Here is a 20,751-nt window from a genome sequence, read left to right as displayed (position 1 = left end):
GGGAGTCCACAAGGGAAATCTGTAGTCGGATTTAAGACTTATCCAACTTACTTTTTTCAATGCTGGTGTTCGCAATGGCAAATAATATAGGGATGACAGATTTTTCTTTTAAAACATGAGCCGTCTGTATTAACATCCCAAGAGACTGACTATATTGGGATAAATAGCTATAGTAGTCTGAGACAAAACATATGAAAATTTAGGCATTTATGGACTTGTTTGGGTTGACGTTAAACAAGTGGATGAAATTACCTAATTGCAGTTGTCATGAAACATCAGGCCCTGAGACCTAGCTATTCTATTCAGTCAGTTATAATTATGAAACATTCTGTCTAAAGACGAATACAATCTGTTTAATAGAATAGAGCGCTTTTATAGATACAATAACATATGTTTTATTACTACTGTTACCTGTAATATACTTGTACTTCGTAGTATGTCAAAATATTTGAAACTGATTCAACCGACCTATTCCGGACGGTATATGGCAAGCAAAATGTTCTTTCAGAATTTAAAGTGACCGTTTTCCATTAGGAGACACTATAGATTTATGTATTCCCTTTGAAGTTTGCAATTGCTATGCAAAAATGAATTAATCAATTTCTGAGAAAAAGAGCTAATTTTTTCTATCAATTATTAATAGGAATAAACTATTAAATAGTTGACATTTTTTAAAATGTATAAATTTTATCCATTAATAGTGTCATGGGATTTTTTGCTCTTCATCAGTACATGCATTATTAAGTCTTAACTGCCTCAAATATTGGATATATTAATCAGTTCTTATCTGAAAAAAAAAATGTTATATTTGGTTTGAATACTGTGAATTTTTCCATTTTATCTAAATACCTTTGTATAATTGTCTGTTTAACAAATAATTCATAATCAAAGTACTGAAAGTACTGATCGACATGCATTATTAATCACATACTTCTATATTACTAGTATATAATTACAGATATGCACTAGCTGTTTATTGCTTATGCTCCTATATACTGAGTACTAATGTTCAACGTTCAATGTTCAATGTTCATGTGATCACATGCTCCTATATTCTGGAAATACTCAAGGCATCATTGTTTACCTCATGTTCAAAAAGCTTTAACAGTGTTTTTTGTTTTAATCAAATTGCCTCCAAAAAAGTTTTAATAAAAACTTGAAAATCTGCTATGAACCATTTTAATTTAACGTATAATAAACTTATTTAATGAGCAAAATAACTATCAACACTAATTTTTCTGAAAATAAGTGCAAATATCCATTTGAAGCTTTTTAACTGGAATTCATTGTCTTCATACTAATCTCTAGACTTGCATCAAAACTTAAGTTTCTGTTGAAGTTAAGTTATCTTTATTGGTGGAAGTTCATTTGGTCCTAAATTCAAGGTCTTGTAGCCACACCTCTTATCTTTTCAAGATTCATGTGTTGCACAACATTTGCTAATGACCTTGGGATAGTACCGGTACATGTCTTTTAATTTAAAAATCAATTTGTTAATGGCAAGGTCAAGGGACTGTAATGGATGTTTGATAATTATGTAGGAGAAAGATCAATACAGAAGCTCTACACAGAGTGTACAGTAAGTGGCTTATTTCTGATCTGAAGATACGATGTTACGCGACATTGAATTAAGAAGTTGTTTGTTGTCAACATCCCTTTAGGAAACTTGTATATATAGTTATCAGATTAAATAATTCTAAATAATATCTTCAATGACTAATTTTTTTTCAATGTACTTTTATACCGAGGTAAATTTTAGGCTTGCTGTATACTTTTGTAAGTTTTTATGGCAAATGATATACCGGTAAGACATTTTTATAATGAAAATTTAGACCATTGTACTGTTGCTATCACTTTGGATTTTATTTCCACTACAAAAATATGATTCTCAAAAATAGCTCAGCTGTAGTGTTCTCTCCATGGCTTCAGTAATTTTTTCCTTTATTTTTCAGAACCAGACCAATATTATTTCATTCCATCAATCTGTAAAAAATTATTCAGTAGTGTTTTATTGAAGTGCATTTAAAAAATTGCACTTGCATTTATTTATGATTTGCATCAATTAATTACAAAAATTAACCAGTTTTCTTGAATAACTTATTTTTCGAAGCAATACACTTCAGAATTAATATTTCAAAGATATTCATTTGTGCATGATCATCTATGCTCTCATTAAATATTTGTTGTGATTAAATTAGCACCTGAATGTTTTGTTCGGTGTTTATTCAGTTGTATATTTAGCCGCCTGGTAGTCTGGGATTCAGGGACAAGTACTGAGGCAGTTCTTTTTTTAGTCCTCAATCAATCAGCTACACTGTCAATAAAGTGCATCTCTGAAGGTTGGAATCCAAGTCCTAATGACAAACAAGTTTTGCATCTTTTGAAAACAGATATCAGCTCTCCTTTTCATTAAGCAAAAAAACAGTGGAACTACATGTATTTTTAATGTGACATAAAAAAATAATACAGTTGGTTAGGCATGAAAAATAAAATTGTGAGCAACATTTCAGAACTCATGAGAAAGACATTGAAATCCAATACATAAACAAGTGTATATGTTACTATTATTTTTTTAAAATAAAAATGGCAAATAAAATGAAGAAAAGGTTGAATGAGTAAAAATATTGAAATTAAATGGCTGCATCAGGGATCAAACTCAGGACATCTGCATGCTAGTCAGGAGCTCTACCATGAGGCAAATATCAACAGTCTATATAGCCCCAATTGGTACACATGCATTAAACTACCCTAGAAGATTTTTATTTCTGCACATCTATACAGCATAGCACTTAATACATCCTATAATAAAAGAAAGATAACTGTACATTTCTTGTCTTTTCAGTTTGTGTCTCATCCCAACTGCCAGCAGTTGTTAGCGTCCCTGTGGTATGAAGGCTTGCCGGGTTTCCGTCGTCATAATATTGTGTCCAGACTGTTGATCACGTTCATGATAGGATTTACCTTCCCATTACTCTCCTTGTTCTATCTGATCGCACCCAAGAGTCGCTTCGGAAAACTTATACGAAAGCCCTTTATAAAATTTATATGTCACAGTGCTTCTTATATAACATTCCTGGGTAAGTTGTTTTTTAGTTTCTGGATATATTTATTAAAATTATACAAAGATTTTTATGATTTTATAATCAATATTATTAAAATCAGAAATGTTAATTGCCAAATTGATATGTATTCTGACTTTTTGATAAATTTCAGAGCTGATTCTACCAAATTATTGACTAAGTTTATAGATAAATTTAGATTTCCAGGTTATCCAACATTTATTCCTCAAATGTTTAATTTATTTTGATTTCCTTCTGTAACAGTTTTACTAATTCTGGTGTCCCAGCGGGTGGAGATTCCTATACCAGGCCTGTGGGACAAAGTGGCGACTGACCTGGATAAGATACAGCTAGAGCAGAGGGGGGCACCTGCCACCATGGTGGAGTGGATGATCCTGGCCTATGTCGCTGGTAAGGATTAAATCAAAGCTTTGAGTGCAGCTTTACTTCTATAACCAGTGTATTTGAAGGATTCTTTTTTATATAAACCTTTTAAATTGATTCATGAAGTTTTCTTATTTTTCAATGATATGGATATTTTGAGCTAAAAGTTTGTTCTTACATGTAGACAACACTCGATCCACAAGTTTAGAGTACATGTAGAATGTTGTCACAAATACTGATGACTTAATTCGCAAAGAATTTAGGTGATTCCCCTAGTACACTAACCCTTACACGTTTGAAATCTCAACCTTTCTATTTTGTACTAATTCACTTATACATGTATATGTAAGCATTAATGCTCACGTAGTAAATTATCAGATCGTTAATTATCCTCAGTGTTTCTGACTTCATTCAACTGACATAAATTTAGATATTATGAATGAACAATATATCAATTATCATGGCCCTGAATTCAAAATAAGAACTAATATGTAATTGTTTTTTTAATTAAAAGAATTTAAAACATATACACTGTATTTTACTAGAATACACGAAACATGTGCAACGAAAACTAAAGTCAACCTCCTTAAGTTGCTTAGTGTAGATAATACAAAAGAACTCAATAATTTAGGTAAATTTACACTACAAGCTTTAAATTGAGAAGTGAGACATTGTAATATTTTGTAAAACATTCACTGTTATTTCACACATCTTCTCTGTCCAATCACCAATGGTACCTCATTATTAGAATGTTCATATGATGCCATGTACTCTGATAAGTTTTTTCGATTCACAGAATGCCTTTGGGTAAAGGGTGTGCAGTGACCTTAAACCATGTTTCTAGGTCTAAGGTTAAGGTCATAGCAGAATTATATGTAAAATCTTTGTCCGGGGCATATCTTCTCTCCCTTTGGTCTAATCTGGCTTATTCTTCTTTCAGAGAGTGTATGTCTATGGTCATAAGAGAATTAAATGAAAAATTCTTGTCCAAAGTATATATTCTCTCCCATTGCGCCAATTTGGCTCATACTTAACCCATGTGGTGCCTTTGATCAAAGGATATGCAGTGACCTTGAATGATGTTTATAGGTCAAGTCTCAAGGTCATATTAGACTGCAAAAATCCATTACTTTAAGAGCATTGTATATATTGTCCAATTAGCCTAATTGGCTAATACTGTATTTAAATAGAGATGTTTGGTTAATGGTGCACAGTGACCTTAAACCAAGTCAATGTGAAGGTCACAGCAGATCTTTTTATAAACAGTTTTAGACCCTAGATTATTTCCCATTTGCTTAATCTTGCTCAGATTGAACGAAAATGCCTGTGTGAAAAGGGTAATAAGATTTAATTAGAAGTTCGATGCCAGCAAAGAAATTAAAGGTCAAGGTCAAAGCAAAATTCTCTGAAATTCTTACCATCCTATTGTCCATTATCTAAGCTGGGCCCTTTGAGATGGTCACCAATTCAATGTTGCCTAGTTTCAGGTCTGATATTGTACACTGTTTATATGTTATAATGACAGTCTTTATTTTATCATTACAGGTCTGATATTGTACACTGTTCATATGTTATGACTACAATATCTGTATTTTATGATTATAGGACTGATATGGGCAGAGATCAAGCAGCTGTGGGATGAGGGAGCCCATGACTACGTCCATGATATGTGGAACATTCTGGACTTTGTCACCAATTCTTTGTACATAGCCACATTCACACTTAGATTAATAGCTTACTTACAGGTAGGAACCAACAAAACGTAGGTAATTCAAGATTGCAGGGCTCACCGAGACGAAGTATCACCTTTATAAATCCACCATTATTTTATTATACAAAAATCAGCTACTCTCCTCATAAACAATGAGTAGCAGATCAGAAATCCTTGGCAGGCGAAAGATGACCAGGTCTGGAAGTCTGCACTAAGGGTATAGCATAAGCTCAACACCCCATCCCCCCCCCCCCCCCACTTTGTCTCAATGAGCTAAAAATGCTGATAAATAAACTTTTTTAATATCACTTTGTTCTCTATCTTGTGTCTTTCTTGTTTTAAACTGTCTGATAAGTATCATTTTATCATTCATGTAGTTCTAGATCTATACCAAATTTAATGTGGATGAGTAATTTAATCATTTAAATTTGTGAATTTTAAAACTTAAAAATGTGTTCAAGTTGTAAATATCTCTCATGCTTAGAGTTACCATCGAAGTCAAGCTTTAAAATTCTACAAGAGTTGCACTTACTGTATTTTATTATTTCATAGGTACAGAAAGAAATACAAGAAAATAAAGCAAGTGCACAACTAGAAAGAAAAGACTGGAATGCATACGACCCGAATCTCATAGCGGAGTCATTGTTTGCTGCAGCCAATATATTTAGTTCTTTAAAACTTATATACATATTTACAGTTAATCCCCATTTGGGGCCCCTGCAGATTTCACTGGGTCGAATGATCCTGGACATTATGAAATTTGCGGTGTTATACGGGTTGGTGCTTTTTTCGTTCGCTTGTGGACTGAACCATTTGTATTGGTACTATGCAACATTAAGGGAGAGAGAATGTAAGGTGCAGAATATTGAGGAGTCATGTGATAGAAGATATAAGAGGTTTGCCAAGTAAGTCATCAAAAATTGATACCTGCTTATTTCATATTGTATTTTAATATGGTGGATTCTTTATTTTATGCAAGTACTTAATTCTGGCATTACATCGTTTTGCATCAAATAATGAATATATAAATGCCAAGTATTTATAATAGTTTATGTGTTTTGCATATCTGCTGGATGCAAAAATAAAAACAAGATTTAAAAATTGAAGAGATGTTATGGCATTTTTAAGGGTAAGCAAAGGGGAATTGCTGTTACTTTAACTAATACTGGTAGAAATGCATGCAGCCAAAAACTTTTCCTTCTATTTTGTCAGACTATATAGGAAGAAATAAATTTTCAAACTGAATACCTGTAAAAGTATTACATTGGCTCTAGGTATTTGTCTCAAAACACTTCTGCTTAATTGATGGAATAAATTGCTAAAGGTCATGCTTATATGCATAAAATAGGCACATTCTGAATTGCATGAAATCAAATATTTAAAATTCTAATTGTTGAAAAAAAAATAATTTTCGTAAGATTGTGGACACTAAATAATACACTTCATAGTAACTCTCACTTTGTCTCTCTATTACATATGTTTACCCATGTTTATTAGAACCATTTAAACAAGACCTTGGAATTTCGGTTGGGCTTAACTTTATATCTATTTCTTGCATCAAAATGAGTTAAAATAATGCTGTTTTGAGTGAAATATGCATAGATTGCATAGTCTTGGCTCAAAAACCAAACAAATCTTGATGATTTCAAAGAGCCATGGCTGAGTAGCCAGCATTAATGAAATAAACAGGCCTACACCACATTGCTGTTTGACACAACTACTCAATTGAAAGTCCAAGCTCTTGTTAAAATGGTTCCATTTTGATTCAGAGTTTTTCATAATAAAAAAGTGTCTGTTTTACTTTGGCAGCTTATTTCAGATTCTGCAGACTCTTTACTGGTCGATTTATGGTTTGATCGATTTAAACAATGCAGAGCTTCTGGAGAATCACATATTTACGGAGTTTATCGGCAAGCTGATGTTTGGGTCGTACAGCTGGATAGCCCTGGTTGTCCTCCTTAACCTGCTCATTGCCATGATGAGTAACTCCTACCACAATACCTCAGTAAGTTCTTAGAGTGCAAAGTATTTTAAGGACCCTTTATACACTATGAGACTTTTTGAGAACATCTATGCAGTAAGGAAATTAATTTTGGACTCTGAAAACATTACATTACATTACATGAAGATGTACATATTTGATTTGTCTAGTTCAAAAATGGGCCATTTTCTCTACCAAAAAATTATCTGAAACAATGAAAAAATGTAATAGAGAAACTTAATGGTAAAAAAAGGGAAATGCATATATTGTTAAATAAAGCACTTTATATACTGTATGTATTTTATGTACCAGTGTATTTTCTTTAGCATCTTTGCCAGAAGACAGTTTCCACAATAGCTGAATGTCATGCACATTTAAAATCAAACAAATATTAAATTAGAAATGTGTAAAATGAAATTGCCTATTACTACATACATTGTAGAAGATAGTTAATTTTATCTTTATTCAATATTCAAAGAGCAAAAAATTCTAATTTAACAAGTACTATAGAAAAAAAATCCTTCAGTGTGCAGAGGAACTCTTTCAGAAGTGTTCTGTGAAATTTCTAGTTATTCTTCATAGAGAGTTGATTGTTTATTAATGGTTAAAGGTGTTTTATGAATTAAATACAATGTATTATATATATTGACAATAAATATGCTCTGTGAAATGGTTTAAATAAACTCACTTTTCACAGAGTACATCTCATCAGAAAATATGAGGGAGGTGATGCAATTAAATTCTGGTTGCTGACATTTTGAAAAATTTTAAACACCATCTGATCATGGTATCTTTTTTGTGATCGGCTTCGGCCGATCACTGTTGTGTCCATATGAGGCATCCGGCAAATGCTTCCACGTGCGCACACATTCTTCTTGCATAAGTAGTTCTTATAAAAATATGAAGTTTGGTTTAGTATTTATATAACATTTTGCTCAGTTTTATTTCAATTCATTTACCTTAAGAGATGCAAACATACATAAAATACAGTTCGACCTGTTAATTCAAGAATGCACATTTTGTCTCACGCGTAAGAATTTCGATCGAAAGATTCATTCAGTAATGCAGTTGACCTCGATGAACTGACCTCAATCATTTAAGAAGATGCTCCATGAACTGACCTCGATCTATTGATGTTGCATAATAGTAGCTAGGAAGACGGCTTGATTTATAAACGTTACGTTATAATGCGACCTCAATAGCAAGTTATGATGAGCATTCAATGTTTTAAATTATTTTAATACAACACTTTCTTTGTATACGTGTTAATGCTCTTTGAAGAGCCCTTCTCAGTTCTAGTATTCTGAGGAAGAAGAAGATACATTAACATTTAATGATTACGTTAAAATTATAAAACTAGACAAGGAGTTTACGAACGGCTTTCCCCAAATTATTTCAAAATTAAATTTGTTGACAGTTTATAATGATGAAATTATGGTGTACATATTCAAAATATTCTATATTTTGTAAAAATACAGTACTTTTTAAATTATTTTACATCAAACTGATCATGTTGATTGCTTCTAGCTATCAATATATCATTATTGCCGATCATTCCTTTAAAAGGAATACTTGTTTTTTTTGCTTCAGAGCCAGGCAGATGAGGAGTGGAAGTTTGCGCGATCCAAGCTGTGGATGAGTTACTTTGAGGACAGCGGGACTCTGCCTGCTCCATTCAACATCATACCTAGTCCCAAGTCCTGCATCTATCTCCTACTGTGGTTCAAACGTAACGTGTTCTCATGTTCTCTCCACCAGAAGAGAAACAGATGGCAGAGTATACGAGTGGGTGCTCAAATGGTTGCAAAGAACTTTGTTTGATAACACTTTTTCATAATTCAAACTCTTGTTTTAAAAGTATGATATTTGAAATGGTTCCAAATGTTTTCTATTTCCTAAACTGTTTGCCATTTGTTTTTATGACTGTGTATTGCAAACTGCAATGAAACTATTTTTTATCTTCAGAAAATTGTCAAGAAAATTAATGAAAAGGAAATTAGATATCAGGTATGTAGATCATTAGTATATATATGTACATTCTAACTGACCATGTTTTAGAAATGATAATTTTATATCCATCAAATATGTACTACAGTATCAGCATTTATCATAACTCTCCAATTCAGGATATATTTCTCAATATTGAAGACATTCTTTATCGTTAGGGATATTTGTTCACATTCTAAATGGATCAGACTTTATTTTTCTCTTCTTTTCTTCAGCGTGTCATGAGAGACTTGATAAAAAGATATATTATGCAAAAACAGCGAGGTCCGCTACGAGGCGAAGGTGTGACCGAGGACGACGTGCAAGAAATAAAACAGGACATATCCTCGTTTAGATACGAACTGCTTGAAATTTTACGTAATAATGGAATGAAAACTCCAAACCCCAATCAGCCAAAACCGACCAGTAAGAAGATGCGCTACTGGAAGCAGCTCTGTGGAGGGCTTTCAGAGAGTTTTGATTCCACTCAGAGTCAAAATGGCTTCCCAATGGAATAGAGCACTTTTCCCTTTTTCACTGTTTATCAAAGCAATCCAATGCTTTGCTTGTTTGTTCCTCTCTAGCCTTTTGGGGCTACCATATGGATGCAAAAAAAAATCAAATTGTCACTTGTCAGAGAGAAAAAATGAGTTCTTCCATGGTTGTTTTTGTGAAACAACATTGTTTGTTTTGAACATATTCACATGGTAGTCCAGTTTTTACTCACACACAAGATCTCATGTTTAGAGTCTGTGTTTATGTAACATGTTATCTGGCATAGTCCTAAACATTCAATCTTCTCTTAATCCATGTTTGTTTCTTGTGTATGGGGACAATCGGCCAGATGGCATTACATTGTATTATTTATTTTTCCACTATTTCTTTTACTTATAGTGATGTTGTTGCTATAGGAACCACTGCTGTGCTTGAATGTTACTGTTGTCTTCCAAATTTTTAAGAGTTCTGTAGTTTATGCAGTTTCCTCTTTATTTTTTCTCTGTGATTTAAAATACTATTAAAAGTACTGTAGTTAAAAGTACCCCTAACCACTTGGATGATGGCAGATGGGAAGTTGGTCATGGGACAAGAAGGCAGGCCATTCATGTTGCAGGTATAAGTTTAATACACCATAGACGATTGGCTATCAAAGTATACTCTATCTTCGTTTGTTCCTGCAAAGCATTTCACAGGAAAATTCTATTTTTTTGTTAATAGTTCTACAAAAAATGAAAAATTTTGTATCATAAAACCTCCTAGAATTTTCTTGTGAAAGGTGTCATTTGATATAACAAATACTAATAATCACTATAATGGCTTGCCTTTTACTAACAACAATTAACAGCTATTTTAGTGCTGGTACAGTTTGTCTATATATTTTACATATTAATATATTATACATATATTTTCTAGATTCTACTCTTGAAGTGAACAAACTTCCGCTTTATTCTAACTTAAAACTTACATGAAAGAAATTATGTTCTTTCATATATTATTTTGTCTAAATATGAATGAACATTGAAGATTTAGTCTAGCATTTGCTTTTGTGACTATTATTATAGGAAAAGCATATTTTCTTATATGTTAGTGTACAATAAGGCATGGTGATGTTGGATTTATTTGATGAAACCAATTTCATCAAGATGGAAAGATTTCAGTAGAGGCTGGTACTCAATAAACTTACCAAAGTTATATCTCAGATATATACTCCTAAAATAATACAACACAAATTCACAATATCTTATAATTTTTTTATTTACCTTTTTTTAATTTCCTAACTACATAATGAATGGCTTTCTCAGTATAAACAAGACTCACTTGTCTATACGTATTTTTTTTCTTCATTTTAAAACTTAGCAACAATGTTCCTTTGCAACACCACAATTAAAAATAGATGAAAAGTTATAAATATTTAAAAGAGCCAATATAATTTGTATGTGAGGGAACACATGGTTTTATTTCTCGGCGTTTTGCATAATTTACATAGTATCGAATTAATTTTTATTTCAACAATTTGAATAAATGTATGTCATTGTAATTGGTAAGATCTTCCATAGCTTTCTCTGGCCTATTTATTGAATTTCTATTTCCTTGTATATATCTATATTCCTGTAGTGCTACACAATTTTTGTTGCTTATAGCTATTAGACAATAGCTCTAAATATATAAATGGGGTTTTTTCTTTATAAAAGAGCTCTTTTTGTTGTAGTTTAAAATATACATGTTCTCTTTATTATTTTGCTTCATTTATAACAACAGCTCTTTCTCAGTGTTGTACAAATTTTTCTCCTTCACAATCATCTGTAAAATATCTTAAATTCTACTTGAATTTATTAAAATCTGTAGCAAGTTAAAAGAACCTTACCAATAATTACTCCCAAGAAATGTGTCTTCTTGGACTTCATATTGGCTTAATTGAACTTTGAAGGGAAAATATGTAAATTTTGTAGAACTTGGATTGCCTAAACTAACATTATATCAAAATTCAAACCAATATTGGTACTCTTTATTCTCCTTAGCAAAAAATTTCTTGAATATTTCCTATACTTAAAATAATTGTTAGTTGTCTGTGTAAAATTTACAAGGAGAATCTTACAAAATTTTAATGTTTGCCACACAAATATTACTAGAAACCTGGTGGAGGCTATAAAATTAAATGACTTTGATGCAACGATGTATGTAACTGATTATTTATTGTTTGGCTAAAGATATCGTAAGAATACAAAATTTTATTTTCTAGATCGAAGATCCTACAGACGCCGTAACCAAGTCAACTTGGAAAGACTGAAAAGAACCATGACCATGGGAACCATAAAAGAGTCCAACAACAAAAATGGCAATCCAGACCAAGTCCTACCAGACAAAAATCCACAGGGTACTGCTGCTGGTGAAAAAAAAGACAAGGAGGGTACTGCGTCCTTCACTTTCCTGGAAAAACCAGACAACCTTCGCAGGCGTAGTCCACGGAGGGGCATAGGTTCTCTACGCACTGATGAGGGACTTGGGGAATCCCTGGACCTCAATATAGAAAACGAAAACAGCCCCAAGATGGACCATCATTCCATTGTGGGGGATGCTGGAGGGGTGAAAGAGGGTTTGGCGGCCTGTTTGAGCCCCAGTATGGCCTGCAACCCAGAGATATATGACGCCTACAGTGGCGTACCCAAATCACCGGCCAGGAGGGTGACTTTTCTGTGATTGCAGTTCATGTGACTCAAATACTTGTAATGATCTGATTTGTTCTGATATAAAAAATATCAGAAATTTTATTTGAAAACACACTTGTGATATGATATAAACATTTTTGATACATGGATATTCTTTTATCATTTTATATTTGTTTTTATAATGGTTTTGTTGTCAATTTTGTTGTTTTTATTGATTTCAAATTTTGTGGTGTTAAGAGTGTATAGTGCTCTAGTATTATAATATGCTAATTCATCAAAGGGGTTTAACTATTAAATGTGAGGGTATAGATTTTATTCATTAGTCAATGAATGTCATTGTTGACTATTCCCATATTTCAGTCCTCTCAGAACATGTCACGTTTTGTGATAAAGTCTGTTCTGTTAAATCATGTTTTTATGACTATGAAATGATCATGTTTTCAAACGTTAGAACATTAAATCCAGGTGGGCATAATTATGTGAAAGTGTTTAATTTTTATCTGTTTCCATACTATCACAATACCATGCTTATCAAAACTTCTAGTTACATGATCTTAACATTTGAATTTTTCATCAAACAGAAAAAAGTTTACATGTTCTTCACATCTTTAACTTTAAGGTTCTTTATATTTACATCAAAACATGATGTCTTTAAAACAATCTTATTATTTTATATTTGATTTCTTCATTTAACAAGGAATTTTACATGTTTTCCACAAACTTCTTTTACTGTCATATTATTTTCATTTGCATTTAATCTCAACTCCTTGTGCTTTTTGAAATAATTTTTAGAATGGCATCGATACATGAACTGTAGAACACATATTGTTATCCAGTTGACCAATATCATTGTTACTTAAGGCTTTTCATATATCCCATTGTTGTATTGACTATATTGTTTTGGGTGCTAATTCTTCTGTCATAGTTTTGTTGTATCATGAAATGATAATGATGTCCTTTCACTGATGTTTAGATATGCTCAACTTGATGGTGTTTTTGAAGTAATAGATTGTTAATTCCTGGTGTCTCTTCTCAATTTTTTTCCTTAGCTAGTCACCAGAAATAGAATGTTTTCATACAGATGGACTTATGGAAAATAATGCGTCATTGTCATAAAAATCATAGAAGTCCTACATACTTTATATGCTCTATAATCATTCTCAGATGTAATTTTGTTAGCTCACTTAAACCGAAGGTTAAAGTGAGCTTTTCCTTATCACCTGTTGTCCGCCATTGGTCCGCCCATCCGTCTGTCTCTAAATTACTTCTCACATTTTTGGCTTCTTCTATAGAACTACTAGGTTCTTTATCAAACTTGGTACAAATCATCCATACGGTAAGGGGGTTGAAATTTTTTTTTAAATAAAGGACATAACTCTAGAATACTATTCCAATTATATCGGTATTATCCGATATTTACTATTTTCACCAGGCTACCTATACTTGTTAACGGTCGTGTAAACTCAGTTCCTTCTGATGGACAACGGGTCTTTCCCGGGGCCCCATTCTAACCAAAGATGTAGGTTTAAATATGGGGTTTTGGATGTAAGTTTGCCCCTTGAATAAAATTCCCATTATAAATGTATTGTATAAATTTTGATGTTTTCACCAGGTTAGCTGTACCTGTTGATGGTCGTTTAAATCTAATTCCTTTTGAGGGTCAACTTGTCTGTCCCGAGGCCCCATTCTTACCAAATATGAAGACTTAAATTGTTAGGTAGTCCCTTGTATCTTGTACCCAGCAGTATACAATAGATAACGCCCGCCAGGCTAGCGAAATATGTCACTGGTCAGCTCATTTCTGAAAGAAGATGGGGGAACGAGATAGCGCAAATGCCCATTTGGTTTAGTTGGAAAATACAATTTTAATTTTTTTTTCAGTTAAGTATATTTGATATGTTATAGTACAAGTTAACAAAAGGAATGCTTCTAACTATATTCAGTTTAGAATTTTTAACAAAAGATAAGTAAATTACAAAGGTTTAGTGGTATCGAACCCAAAACCTAAAGACCCTAGTTCTAATAAGTTACCTAAAGTCTAGTTAATCTTTTTCCAAAGTCTGGTGCTTTAACCACTGAGCCATTTCAGTCACAACAAAGACTGTTGTTTAAATGCTATATGAGACTATGGTCACGAATTTACGGACTTGTATTATTTATCTATGATGTTCAATTGTTGGGATACAAAATGACATTTAAAAGTATAGTGGGTCATCTCTCCACGTCTTTGTTGATAGAAATATGTTTGATTACCATTAAACCTTATTTAGACTATGACAAAAATGTGGAGCCCAGACTCGCACTTTAAAAGAAGAAGCATTGAAGATATTTTAATTTTGCAGTATCTTATCTCTCCTCATATAGGCATTTTACACGCCTTATTCACCCATCTTTTTACAATTTTTACTATTTTACTGGGTTTTTGTTTTCGATAATAGAAGAAAGTTAATGTGGGATTTGCATTTATCAGAAAACATATGGCACTAGTAATTGATCACAGAATACTGTCTTGTTGTAAATTTCAAATTTACTGCGTGGGCGTAAATATGAAAACTAGTTGTCATATTAGACATTTTGTTTTTACACCCACCCAGTATATGGAGGGTAATCGTGTTCAAAAATCCAGACATGTAAACTTGTAAATCCGAATATGTAATCGTGTTGGTGTGTGAGTCTGAGTATGAATATGTGTAATTCTGACCGTGTAACCTATAAAACTCGGGCATAAACATGCACGTGTAAGATTTGACTCAGTTCCTTCGCATGATGCACAATTCGCAGCTTTATTGCTTTCATCAGTTAATTAAACCTTCAACTTTGCACACTTTCAACCCGTAGTTTCTGCATTTGTATCTTCAGACTCGGCAATAGCACATCTGACATAATACAAATTGACAAATGTAAAGTCTACAAGTTTGTCGAATTTTGACATGACCTTATATGGCAACTGCTTTGCTGCGGGGAAACGGCATGCCGTAATCGCCGGAATGGATAAATCATAAACATAATATTCAGCTTAAATGTTGCAATAAGCTTTTAATGAAGGACATTTATCTATTTTCTATCGAAAATACCGGTATTATTTTTAGAAATTTTTTTTAGGTATGATTGAAACTGGACCAAACAGGAAGAGGGTTATACACATAAAAATCGTCGCCGATGTGACGAATGCGCTAATTTCTGTAATATAATTCTCATGGTATTGTATGATAAGGGTTAAAAAGAAATGCCTAATATCTTATTTCTCTAAAATAATTTGACATGTAATTTAAACTGGAATATAAGTAAATGCGTACTCTTTTCTAGAAATGAGACGGATCAAGAAATTTCTTAAGGGGGTAAATATATTTTGAGCAGCATGAGGTTCGGAGACCGCCGTGAGGTCCCATGTTGTAACTCCATTGCTTCTGACTTCTAAGAATTTTTAGAGAGAATTTTAACCGGGTTTTTCGATTATTGAAAAAGTGCAAATGGCGGGCGGGTGAGTGGCTGCCAAAAAGGTACCCTTATTCTACCGATAACTCCTCGTACAGTTTTTGAGATAGGAAATTGTTCTTTTGCATAACACTTATACATAAATCAGACATAAATTTATGCAAATTGCTAGGATTTTGATTTCTGATAATTTGTCAAAAAATATCAGCTGTTGAACTTAGTCATTTTTTGGCAAATACATTGCATATAGAGTACCCCATTTTTTTGGATAGGTAGTATTTATCAATTCAGGATTGACAAATGGATTATGATATGGATAGTGATCACACAAAAGAAAACCCGGTGTTACATTGTTACATTGAGAGCTTTTCTCTTGTTATTTTTAATTTTTTGCGGAAAAATGTATGTAACTATACATTGGCATGTATTTATACTTTTTGGGAAAAATTTCCAAGATTTCTCAGTCGAAACACCCCTGTTAGCTTATCAGGTTTCAATACAATGCTAAAAAATGTGATGTCTACGGAGATTTTGTATTGCAGCAAGCCCGGCTGATAACGTTGAAAAATTGTGCGATGTATTCCGAGAGTATCCCAAATGGAGAAAAGATGTAAACATTCCCCATTATAAATCTCCGTAAGGAATCTGTTTTTATTCCTGTGAGTTTTTCCGAGTGAAAGATGATAATGTGTCAATGAAATTATCTTGGAAATTATCCCATTCAACTATTTTAATTGCACTTCTTTCACAGGTATGTGTATTTTAATTAAAAAATCGTCCAAATGTGCTGCATAAATATCTTGGGACAGACTATAGTTGCTTATGGCAAACAGTACATGTTTACAATTGGCTGTAAAGCTGTATTATAATAGCTCTCCGGGATTTTTTTATCAACCAATTTCACAAAGTGAGTCTGTATTGAACCGACATTCAGGACGTCATGCTCATATTCCGTAATAATTGCTTGAAATTTTAAAAAATGCCATTTTCACCTGCATGATAGGCTTTTTTCCCTACATATTGCTGACAATGCAAAATGAAACATTTCTAAAAATAATTTATACACATTTTAATTTCACGACAGTTAACCTTATCTTTGGAATTTTTATTTATTTATTTTTAAAGGGCGCTTCTTATGTCTCATATTAATCAAAATCTCAAAACCAATATATGTCTTTAAATTCTTTGTTTTTCTTATCGATAACTTTCCGAAAAATAGTACTTTCTAAGAAAAGTTGTTATCCAGAGATATTATGATTATAGACCATCCTTATATTTTTTTATATTTATTCCGTCCCTATTCCGGCGATTACGGCATGCCTTTACCTGCAGCTAACCTTTTTCTATCTGTGACGTCACTGTTTCCATATATATGGTCATGTCAAAATTCGACAAACTTGTAGACTTTACATTTGTCAATTTGTATTATGTCAGATGTGCTATTGCCGAGTCTGAAGATACAAATGCAGAAACTACGGATTGAAAGTGTGCAAAGTTGAAGGTTTAATTAACTGATGAAAGCAATAAAGCTGCGAATTGTGCATCATGCGAAGGAACTGAGTCAAATCTTACACGTGTTTATGCCCGAGTTTTATAGGTTACACGGTCAGAATTACACATATTCATACTCAGACTCACACACCAACACGATTACATATTCGGATTTACAAGTTTACATGTCTGGATTTTTGAACACGATTACCCTCCATACCAGTAAACACAAAATATACAATTCGACAATACCATTCAAATGGTGAATAGCAAATAACTACCCCTTAACTTTTAATTGACAGGAGCCTCACACACCTAGAACTCCTTCGACCCCAGATGTTCATAGTTTTATTTGTAAATAACTTTCTTGTAAATAGTTTTTTATTAAGTGAGGAGGGAAGGCCTCATGATTGTACGAGCAAGAGTCATCTATACACTCAAGAAGAGTCCGACTCTGTACTGGAAGAAGAAGAAGAGAAGAATTACCGGTGAAATTGGATTTCACGAAAAATCTTATTTATTTTCCGACACCGGTTTTACTGAAACCAAAGATATGCGGGCAAAATTGTGAACATTTTTTACATTAAAAAATGTGAAGAGGTTGTTGAGACGAAGGGCACAGTTTAAACAATATGATATTTTTGCTTACATTATCTTAAAACGACGGGACTCATTCATCTTACCATGTAGAATAACGTTTTATTTAAAGGGTACCTGCAGCCAAGCCGATGTGAAACATATGTCAAAGAGTTTAATTACCAAAATTTAATGCAAAAACCGCATCGAAATCGATGCAAAAATAACGGAGTTACGCCGCTTCAAAGTGGCTATTTTTATCTGCTTTGGGAAATCTAATCACCCCTGCGAATGTTATTGTCATTTAAATTTTAGACCACGTGGTTTTATTTGACCCCCTCAGTTTCGCAGTAAAAATCGTGCCTCGTGTTTATAGTCTATTTTAGAGAATCTAGGTAGTCAAATATAAATTCTAGAGGTTTATTGATTTTAAACTTTATCTTCATTAATTGGTGGATAAAATGTGTTCTAGAAATAAATGTGACAATACAAAAAATAGTTATTTTTCTGCTGTTGCGACAATTAACATGCGTAGTAGAGATCCCCCTTAAGAATTAATTTTCGATCCGCGCCTGACCTAGTAATAACATCAATAGTGAAACAGACTGTACTATTTTATGCAGAATGCTCCTTGAAAATGGCTCGATATACTAAGTTTTTATGCAAAACATTCACCCATTATTTATTTTTAAAAACATGATATTGCACACCACAAGCATCAAACATGGCTATGATTTTAACTCTATTCTGAATATCATCGTTTAATTTAAAAAACCGCTAAATGGTGAAATAAGACATACATATTAAAAGATATTTATGTTTTAACATAAATCAAAGTAGAATATGATATGAAAATCGACCAGTACTTACGTATTTTGAGAATATTATCCGAACACTTATACTTCCGCTCGAAATTTCACAGGAACTGAACAAATCTCGGTGAAGTCTCGTGAACTTTCATTCGAGCACCTCTGGATTTATTAAAAACTTAGCAACGATAAAGAAAACATTCCGAACACATTCGCAGGGGTGATTAGGCGATAACAAGGCTTCAGCGGAAGTGACGTCACGATGTCAACAGGAGGGAAATTTCTTTACAAAGCTTTACAAATTAAATTCGATTTTTCAGCAAAAATGATTAATATAGGTCTGATGTTTTGACGTATCTAGTTATTTTAAGTATTGTAGATTTAGAAATTTGTATCCGTAATTATTTTTTTACAGTCAGATTTATTTTTAAAGGATTTTAAAATTTGCTATTCTCGTCGCCCTTTTACCGATGAATACGATATCTTAAAACGCTTGCATGGGCAGATTTATGTTCATTATTCATTCTTTGATTACATAATATCCTTTCATACACGAGTGATCCGAGACAATGACACATTTAAACAGGTAAACTAACGAAGATCTAGTCCGTCAATCAGTGATTAAAGATTATCAAATAGTAAAACTAATGTTCGAAGTAAATGCCTTATTGTTACTTATCTAATCACTGAAATAATGACCAAATTTACAATTCAGCGATTTAAACCTTTTTTATGTGATCAAGTAATTATTTCGGCCATTGTGATAGAAAATGTTTAAACTCAGTTTCATTGGTTAATATTCCTGATGGTCCAATCAGAATCAGTCTTTCTCGAAGACGTCAAAATGGCCGGGCTGGTCAGAAGTTGATGTGGCTGCAGAATAAAAGTTCAGTTTGGAGAGTATTTACGGAATTTTATCGGAATTTAAGGATGTAAGTAGCGTGCGTTTGATGTGAGATTTTAAAAGATTAGTGCGAATTTTTCTCGGCTTGTTGCATTACTGCTGCTAATCCCATCGTGAGCCCTGGACCGGTAAATGTCCGAGTAAAAATAAACTGGCGACTTCGAGAGAATAATGACGTATATCTCCGCTATTTTAAGACCCATCAACTTGAAATTCGGCATGAGTGTATCTTAGACATTACTTTTCTGAAAAATATATGCATATTGCAAGTGTTGTAAAAAATAATTGATTTATTAGGCTTTTGAAGCGAGCTGGTAGTTTTTTATCTGGGTCAGAGTTCGACCCCTTTCTTTATTTATGGTTACATTGAAATTAATGTTAAAACGGGCTTGGCCCCTGTGATACTGACAGCTAATCATTATGAAATCTGAAGTAACTTGAACATTTTGACAAAGGATGTAAATAAATGTAAAATGAAATTTTAAAAGAATACGAGACAGACTTAATCATGCAGCCATCTTGGACTTTCGCCTTGATTCGTTTATAATCCCTGTTTGTTTGTTAAAGAATGCATACTATTTTGATTGTTATTAGTCCTATATCATTATTATTGAATAATCGGGCGAAATCATTTGTAATTTTATGCCTTATACAAGGAATAGACCCCGCGTTACCTTTTACGAAATATGTATTATCAATATTATTAATCGGTAAATAAGGTCACGGGAATATCATTCGAAAGAATGACAATATTAACAAAATATGTTTCTTAAAACAAAAGTTTGATTAATTGCCATTTTGCTACATATGCTGTGCATTTATATGCAAAATGTGTTACACATTTGACTAAATTCATGAAGCAAACAATTTTCCGAATTCGGCATTTTTTTTTCGATAAAAAAACGGGTTTAAACTCAAACAGCAGTATATTTAGTCATCCAGGGTTGATAAGGAAATAAAACAACAGAAAAAAATGTTCATATATCGATTAAACAATGCAAGAAAACGAACAACAGTCGCGTTGAGCCCGTGACGTCACAGTTCATCTCGCGCCAAATCGGCTTGATTCAAAACTCGTTCAGGTGTGAAATCGGGTTTTCCCCAAATATCTCGAAAACTACTTATGCAATCGCTGTAAAATTTTCAGGATGATGTTTTTACACAAAGATCTTCTTTATATCAAAAATTGACCGGCACTGCAGGTACCCTTTAAAGCTAAATCCTTTTTTTGTGTTTCTCTATAAAATACCC

General features: G+C 32.8%; 1 protein-coding gene across 17 annotated transcripts in view; it reads left to right on the top strand.

Annotated features, from left to right (window-relative positions):
* LOC105333397 (transient receptor potential-gamma protein) overlaps positions 1 to 13,306 on the top strand; it is a 70,075-nt gene extending 56,769 nt beyond the window's left edge. For 15 of the 17 annotated variants that reach the window (XM_066074953.1, XM_066074951.1, XM_066074954.1 and 12 more), the window contains 9 exons: positions 2,843 to 3,077; positions 3,324 to 3,470; positions 5,049 to 5,188; positions 5,707 to 6,059; positions 6,964 to 7,159; positions 8,726 to 8,920; positions 9,101 to 9,142; positions 9,358 to 9,547; positions 11,859 to 13,306. In XM_066074953.1, the coding sequence (XP_065931025.1) occupies positions 2,843 to 3,077; positions 3,324 to 3,470; positions 5,049 to 5,188; positions 5,707 to 6,059; positions 6,964 to 7,159; positions 8,726 to 8,920; positions 9,101 to 9,142; positions 9,358 to 9,547; positions 11,859 to 12,316 (1,956 nt within the window). In that variant the 3' untranslated portion in view covers positions 12,317 to 13,306. Of the gene's footprint in view, positions 1 to 2,842; positions 3,078 to 3,323; positions 3,471 to 5,048; positions 5,189 to 5,706; positions 6,060 to 6,963; positions 7,160 to 8,725; positions 8,921 to 9,100; positions 9,143 to 9,357; positions 10,233 to 11,858 lie in introns of all 17 variants that reach the window. The other 2 variants (XR_010710738.1, XR_010710739.1) reach the window with 1 other exon arrangement.
* Positions 13,307 to 20,751: the final 7,445 nt, after the last annotated feature.

This window comes from Magallana gigas, chromosome 2 (genome assembly GCF_963853765.1).
Source record: "Magallana gigas chromosome 2, xbMagGiga1.1, whole genome shotgun sequence".
Lineage (NCBI taxonomy): Eukaryota > Metazoa > Mollusca > Bivalvia > Ostreida > Ostreidae > Magallana > Magallana gigas.
The sequence above is the reverse complement of the archived record's forward strand: the minus strand, read 5'-3'. Positions and strand labels throughout refer to the sequence as shown.